At 37.9% G+C, this 8,277-nt stretch overlaps 1 protein-coding gene across 1 annotated transcript; it reads left to right on the forward strand.

Annotated features, from left to right (window-relative positions):
- The first annotated feature begins 5,262 nt into the window (after positions 1 to 5,262).
- Positions 5,263 to 7,042, forward strand: LOC108862938 (pyruvate dehydrogenase E1 component subunit alpha-3, chloroplastic-like). The gene is made up of 3 exons (XM_056995737.1): positions 5,263 to 5,618; positions 5,733 to 6,510; positions 6,597 to 7,042. The coding sequence occupies exons 1-3, from the start codon at positions 5,394 to 5,396 to the stop codon at positions 6,872 to 6,874; spliced, it is 1,281 nt and encodes a 426-aa protein (XP_056851717.1). The 5' UTR covers positions 5,263 to 5,393; the 3' UTR covers positions 6,875 to 7,042.
- The last annotated feature ends 1,235 nt before the right edge of the window (positions 7,043 to 8,277 follow it).

The following is an 8,277-nucleotide window of genomic DNA, read 5'->3' on the forward strand; positions in this document are numbered from 1 at the left end:
TTAGGCTGGTTCCAAACACAAGGGATTTTGTACTTCTTAATAAGTATGTATGACTGAATTGATTGTTCTTAGACAGATCCTTTACTTATACCAGCTGCTTAATGATTCAGTCATGGACAGGCTTAGGGGACAATGCTGTTCATTGAGAATTTCTTTCTCATCTTTGTGGTACCCTTTATAATATTTGATCAGTGATCCATATGCTTGCTTACTACGTTTTTATCTCTTACTTATGACCAGACCTTTGTCAATTTCGATCTGAGTAGTAGCATCCACCACATAGGAGTATATCTCCTTATAAATTGTTTCGGTCTCTGTGAGTAACCTTGTGTTAATCAGCTATGTTCAAATGCTGTAAATAGGTCACATGCACGTCTTAGACCACGTGGACCATGTCCTTATCTCACGGTTTACTTTCCTCACATGACCCATTCACTGGTTTTTATCACTTGATGGCGTTTTTATGGCCAATACGTGTCCATCTTTCTTTACTTTAAACCCCACGTCCATTTTATTCTTTGTGAGTACTCTCGTGGGTTTATGTCCTCGCATTATATCTTATACTCAAGTGCTACTTTCTTTTATGAGTTCTCTTATATGTAAATACATCAGTTGGTGTTAACACTCTTATGTTATGGTTCCATTGTGTTCCAGACATGTCCAAATCGATTTGAGATTTCATTATCTAGGACCTTTTATTTCCTTGCAGTTTGGCGTCCCAAACTACATGGTCTGGTACCCTTAGATGGTTAGCTGGCCAGCCTTATCTCCATGTCCGGGACTGGTTCCCTTTTGAACTCGGATTTATATCATTATGTGCACCTTTCATTTCTTTTCTATCGAGGTTCCTTTATCTTATGGAACACTTTTGGTCTATCTTGTTAGACTCTGTAGCAACTGATTGTGTCTCTTAGGACATCAAATTTCGTGGTGCATAAGCTGGTATGACATTTAGTCATTCTTTTCTTCCTTTCGGGTCATGTGTCTGGCATCTAGTTCTGCTAGCTTTTGCATTATTTGATCACATTCTTTGGGACGTCTTAGTCGTGGATTCTTGCCAAGACAATGATGGTTAATACCAATCTCTTACTCTTTATCCAGCTTATAGCTTTCTCACTTTTGATGTTGGACAGTCGGATTACTCATGCAATCCGTGAACCTGGCCATTTAATCTTATCACCATATTTGGCTCAAGGTTTCATATAAATTCGTGGGAGAAAGTCATACTTCTATCCAACATATATTCCCAATTCTTATCTCAGTTTCTATCTTAGAAGCACATATGAATGTGGTGGTTAAATCTCTTTAAGATTTCATATGTCTGGTCGTGACCCGTATTCAATCTGAGATGGGAATATCTATGCTCACTTATATGGCCTGATGCATATTGTCTTTACACATGTATATCAGTGTGTTCCCAAAGCATTAGGTCGTGGCCTTTGTATTATAGGAAATCGGCCAAATGATTGTCATGCTTCTGTTCTCGACCCGGTCGGTTTCATCGTCCGTGGTACGGTCGTATGAACTTTGTTGACCGCGTCCACGTCCCTGTCCATCCATCCCGGTCTCGACCGGATGGTTTATCATGATGGACGTGGCTTGTCTTTGTATTAATTTACCATGGTCATAGACCATGTCCCACGGATCATGTTCATGTTTTTATAGTATGGTCATGTACCACACGGGTGTGTATTCTCCCCCTCATGAACATGCTATAAAACCATTATGCCATTTCATGATACTTGGGACAGTTAAGCCTCATGAGCTTTCCCTTGTGTACATGTTTCACAACGTGAGATTCTATGGGATAACTCTTTTGTGCCTTTCAATTTTTGCATCAAGTTTGGATCGATCCGGATGGCTAGTCCGGTCCATGCCATTAAGTGTAATTTCGTATGGTTAACCAACTGGTTACCATGGCTCTTTTGCTCTCTCATCATACTGATCTTAGCATAGTATTAATCAGTAGAGTATATAGGTATAGTCTTGACCACTTTCTTATAAGGCCTTAGGCGATTTTTCTTTTCAAAAATCTGTAGGAACCTTTTGTTCTCTTTTGCCCATTGTTTCTATATGGAAACCATTTCTTGTTAGTACTCAATGGGCCACGAAATTGGGTGTATATAATGCCCTTCAGGCAATGCCTTGGCTGTGGTCTAACTATCCTTCTAGAACAAGATTTATTGGGAGAATTTTATTTTTATTTTTCGTGGATATTTTTATGCTTTGTAATTCTAAGATAAATAAAAATCATTCAATAAATAAATTCCAATAAAGGTTTTCATAAAAACACCAAATCATATAACATAATAAGATTTAAAGTAAATCAAACAAACAAAGCAAAATTTCAGGATGTCAAATGGCCTTTTAGCCTATGGTCAAGCCGGCCACTCTAACTGTCACTTTGGATGTGGCTTCCTCAGATTTATTATCTCTTTCATCACAATCTGCTTCATAACCACTCATCTCATTCTTTATTTGATTCATCCACTCTCTTTGTAATAAGTATGAGAATAGATCATTGTGTGTGGTGAAACATTTCTCTCTATGATGTAAAAATAGATCTCTTGGATCTGCTGTAGAGAATGTCTTTTCAAGTAATTCCTCATCTGTTAACTTTTCACCACATAATATCAGGTTATGAGCTATTTCGGACAGGGTATAATTATATTCTTCCACGGACCCATAGTCCTGGAATCTGAGGCTCATCCACTCATGCCTTATCTTTGGTAATAACACCTTAGTGTATCTGGACATTAATTCTGTCCAGAGGCATCGGGGGCTCTCTATATCTCGGTACTGATTTCTCAGTTCCTCAATGAGATGATGGCTCATTACTGTTAATGCCATTTCGTTCTTTTGGTTCCATGATCATCCTTGATGATACATTTCCCAAGACCCTCTGTCCATAGTATATATGAGATATTCATTGCCCATCCTAGATAATTTTCTCCAGAAATTTTTAGGGTATCATAATCCAAGGTTGACATCTGAATCATATCAATCAATTCTTAGAATTCATGCATTCAAATAATCAATCAAACATGAAAATACTTTTAGAAATTTTATCACTCAATATATCAATGGTTCACACCAACCAAAACAAAAATTTCTAACAAGTATTAATCAATCAACATGAAATATCCCTTTAAGCAATCATATATCAACCTCAGAAATTTTCAAGTGTTCTTATGTGATCTAGGTTCCTGCGGACCTAACTAGAAAAAATTTCAGACAAGTGATATATGAAATATAAACTATATGTTCAGGGTTATAATGCATCAGGTCTTACGACCCTTAGGTCACACGACCACAGTACATGATGCAAAGCCACACGGCTGGTTAGTATGAACAGTCGGATTCATTTAATCTATCCTAGCAGGATGATTCTAAGTGTTCAGGTCGGATTTAATGTAAATCTATCAACCTAATGAATCAGACAATCTAGCAACCTAGATGAACAATCATACTAACAACCTAAACATCATTATGTATGCAAGTGAACCACACGGTTCCGATTGAATGATTATGCCTTAATGCAATCGATTTTTATCAACCTAGCAATCAATGATTCTAAGTGATAAAATGAAACAATAAACCTCAAACAATTTGTTTAGATAATTCAATCAACAAAATTCGGATGAGATCCTAATATATTGTTTCTATGTGATTCCAAATTCAGTTTAAGCAATCAATGATCAATGGTGAGCATTCTAGCAATATTCCTATTTCAAATTCAGTATGGAATATGCAATTTAACATAAGCTGAAAACTTTTCAGAAAAGGAAATTTTTATAAAAGGAAACTTTCTATTTTTTCGGAAAATGAAATTTTCCATTTTAGCAGAAAGGAAATTTCAACAAATCAATCAATCAAGCAATCAATAAAATAATTCAGATTTCAGTTTATAGAATTTATAGTTTGTGAAATCGACCAAGATGAGTTTAAGGGGTGATCGATTTCTATTGGCTCCGATTGATCATTCAGATCATAAGGTTTTCGAGATCCAAGAAACTTAGTGTTTTGGTTTTAATTGATTTAATCAATCTCTTATTGAATAAGGAATATTTGTGCTTCTAACAACCTAATGACCGTTTGATCTAGCAACTTAACGGGAGAACTAAACCAAATCCTAATTCCTCAAATTTATTTAGGGATTCAATTGTCCTAGGTTTTTAGGTTCATCAAATTTTAATGTTCAATCCTTTAACAAACAACCAAATTCGTTTTGATATGGTTCCAAAGGGTGTTTCAGATTTTATTTACCTTTAGATTGGAGAGAATCTGAAACTGGACCACCTAGAGAGAGGAGAGAAAACCGCGAACGGCTTGAACGTCTATCGCGAGCAAGGAACGGGCTGATCGGATCGTCCGGAACCTCTACCGGCTGTTGGATGAACTGTCGGATCGTCTGGTGGCTTATCGGGTGCTGATCAATTCGTCGGATGGTCAGTATGTGTGCTGGTCGGATGAGCATGGAAAGACAGCTAGGGTTTCCTTTAGTAAAAAGGAAATTGTCAACGCGGATTGAAACGGAGGTGGAGAACGCGTCTGAACTCGGATTGAGACGAGGTTTACGGAGCTGGATTCTTCTCGTCGAGAGCTTCAATTGGATATATGGAACGTCGGCTAAATCCTTATGGTTTGAGAGATACGTCGATTTGAAGTTGCGTCCGAATTAGGGTTTTGAATCAAGTTGACGGCGCTTCTTGTAATAGCTCGTGAGAACGCGTCCGGTATCGGATTGCGATGAGGTCGACGGCGTTGGATACGTCTCGTCGAGATCTTGAATTTGATAGGTGGCTTGTCGTCTGGATCCGTCGGGTTGAGGAGATACGGTGTTTTGAAGTTTCGTCTGATTTCTAGGGTTTATGGTGGTTGCTGGGAAAAAGGGTTTCGAAATTCACTCAGGGTTTTTTCAGAGCTTTCGTGCTGATAACGTGTTGTAAAACTTGTATTTCTTCATATTATTGATGTGCCAATAGGCATCTATATATATACATGTTACAAGGAAGAGATAAATGGAAAGATCATATTTCCAATAGGAAATAAGAAATACATGGAAATAGTAATATTCTAATATAAATATGCTAATACATAAATATGGTAAAGTCTAAGTCTTCCTTTCTTCCTCATGCGTCTGGTCCGGTTCGGTATTGTCTGTCCGGTACGTCTGCCCGGTACGGTTCGGTTATGTCCGTCCATCCAATGGTTTATAACACATATATTATTTTTTGAACAAATAAATTAACTAAAAAAATGAGGGAGACAAAATAGGTAGAAGAGGGAGTTGAGCCTCCGCCTCTTATTACAACAACACTTCCAAATCCAACTCATCATCATCCTTCCTCCTCGTTCTCTCCGCAATCAATCTCACATTTGGTAATATCGAAATGGCGACGGCTTTCTCTGCCACCCTTCCTCTCCATGGATCTCAAGAGAATCGTCTCTTGCTTCCTCCCACCCGATTGGCTCCTCCTCCTCCTTCTTCTTCTTTCCTCGGATCCACCCGTTCTCTCCCCATTCGCAGCCTCAATCACGCTCACGCCTCCCGTCGATCTCCCGTCTTCGCAGTTCAGGAAGTTGTCAAGGACAAGAAGAAACCCACCAATTCCCTCGTATGCTCTCTCCTTAATTACCAATTCATTTCCAATGCACTGATCCTAGGAGAGTAGTTTTTTTTAGTATTGATTTTAATAATTTTTAAATATTTGATTTTATTGTGAAATTAGTTGATAACAAAAGAGGAAGGATTAGTCTTGTACGAAGACATGATTCTCGGTCGTTCATTCGAGGACATGTGTGCTCAAATGTACTACCGTGGCAAGATGTTTGGCTTTGTCCACTTGTACAACGGCCAAGAAGCCGTCTCCACTGGCTTCATCAAGCTCCTCACTCAGTCCGATTCCGTCGTCAGCACTTACCGCGACCACGTCCACGCCCTCAGCAAAGGCGTCTCCGCTCGTGCCGTCATGAGCGAACTCTTCGGGAAAGTCACCGGTTGCTGCAGAGGCCAAGGTGGGTCCATGCACATGTTCTCTAAAGAACACAACGTGCTCGGTGGGTTCGCCTTCATAGGCGAAGGCATCCCTGTGGCCACCGGTGCTGCGTTCACTTCCAAGTACAAGAGGGAAGTCTTGAAACAGGACTGCGAAGACGTCACTGTTGCGTTTTTTGGAGATGGGACTTGTAACAACGGGCAGTTCTATGAGTGTCTCAACATGGCTGCGCTTTATAAGTTGCCTATTATCTTCGTTGTTGAGAATAACTTGTGGGCGATTGGGATGTCTCATTTGAGGTCGACTTCTGATCCCGAGATATGGAAGAAAGGACCTGCGTTTGGGATGCCTGGTGTTCATGTCGACGGTATGGATGTGCTGAAGGTGAGGGAAGTGGCTAAAGAGGCAGTGGGAAGAGCTAGAAGAGGTGAAGGTCCAACCTTGGTGGAGTGTGAGACTTACAGGTTCAGAGGACACTCCTTGGCTGATCCTGATGAGCTCCGTGATGCTGGTATATCTCTCTTTCCTTCCTTCCTTTCTTTTTGAAGTGTTTTTTTTTATCTTTTGGATTGAAACTAAACCTTAGATTGTTGGCAGCTGAGAAAGCCAAGTACGCGGCTAGAGACCCGATCACAGCGCTGAAGAAGTATCTGGTAGAGAACAAGCTTGCTAATGAAGGGGAGCTTAAGTCGATAGAGAAGAAGATAGACGAGTTGGTTGAGGAAGCGGTTGAGTTTGCAGACGCGAGTCCACAGCCTGGTCGGAGTCAGTTGCTAGAGAATGTGTTTGCTGATCCCAAAGGGTTTGGAATTGGACCTGATGGACGTTACAGATGCGAGGATCCCAAGTTTACTGAAGGCACTGCTCAAGTCTGAGACAAGAGATAAAAGAGAGAGAGTTAAATTATAACGTCTTTGGCTTCTGTTTGATGTTCTCTTACATATTATGAAGTTAAAATGCCACAGAGAAACAGTTTGTATCGTCTGAAGTTTTTTTTTTCCTGGCTGGATGGTTTTATGATTTACAAATATGTTCTTTTAATGTTTGAACGGGTGGGTCAGTACCGGTTTGCATTTTGTTTAGTTAAGGTTCGAAAACCTGGGCTCTCGAGTCTTCGACTTAAGTCCTCACTGGTTTCCCTTTTCCCCTGCCACCCGAAAACACAATTTTTACGGTTGGTAACGGTTGACCGTGTTTCGAAATAATCATACAAATTATTTTAAATTGTTCCGAACCTTTTGAAATTAAAAGCTGATTCCAATTACCGTTTACAGTTGTGGATGAATAAAAAATAAAAAATTATTTTTTCTAAATATTTTAAAACTTTAAATTTAAAACTAAAAATAGAAATATTATAAATAAAAATATATACACATTTTTTTTTTAAACACTGGCCTAGTTTCCAGAAGTACTCGTTACTTGCTGGCTTTGTATCTTACAACCGCATTCCACCTTGTATCTCGTCTTGTTAAATATACACATTTTATATATTACCTTAAATTTACAAACATTATCATAATTTATTTTATAAAAAATCAAACTACTATTCATTATAATTTTTTTTAAAATTAATATACATACATATATAAAGATATAAGCATGTGTAAAACGAAACAAAATATTATTTAAAAGTTTTAATATAAATCTTCAAAAAATATATTAAAATTACAACTTTCAACTCATTAAAAATTTTAAATAAATAAATATAATATTTTAATCATATTATATTAATAATTACTATTTTTGTCATAACTGTATTTTTTTATATTTTTATAATGTTATAATATATTTATATCAGTAATTTATTATTAACCGCTGTAATATCTTATAATCAACCAGTCACAAATATTTCATAACCGCAATAATTTTAAAAGTTATATCAGTCGTACAAAATGCTATATAATATTTGCAACCGCAATCATGTACATTCACAAACTCTCGCAACCATAACCGCTGCATTCGAACGAGACGCCATAACTAAGCCTAGGGGTGGCGTTCGGGTACCCGTTCGGGTTCGGATCGGGTATTTCAGATTTTCGGGTATTTCGGTATAGGAGTGTAATACCCGTTCGGGTATTTTTTTACTTCGGGTCGGGTTCGGATATTTTTAGTTCGGGTTCGGGTATTTCGGGTCGGGTTTTCGGATATTTAGATTTTGGAAAAAAATATTAAATTTTTCATTTCTCACGTTTTATTGTATTTAAAAAATATAAATTTCACTTAACTGATTTTTTATTTTCTAATAATCGAATGATTAATAAATTTGAAGATAACATTT

This window comes from Raphanus sativus, unplaced genomic scaffold, assembly GCF_000801105.2.
Source record: "Raphanus sativus cultivar WK10039 unplaced genomic scaffold, ASM80110v3 Scaffold0033, whole genome shotgun sequence".
NCBI classification, from domain to species: domain Eukaryota; kingdom Viridiplantae; phylum Streptophyta; class Magnoliopsida; order Brassicales; family Brassicaceae; genus Raphanus; species Raphanus sativus.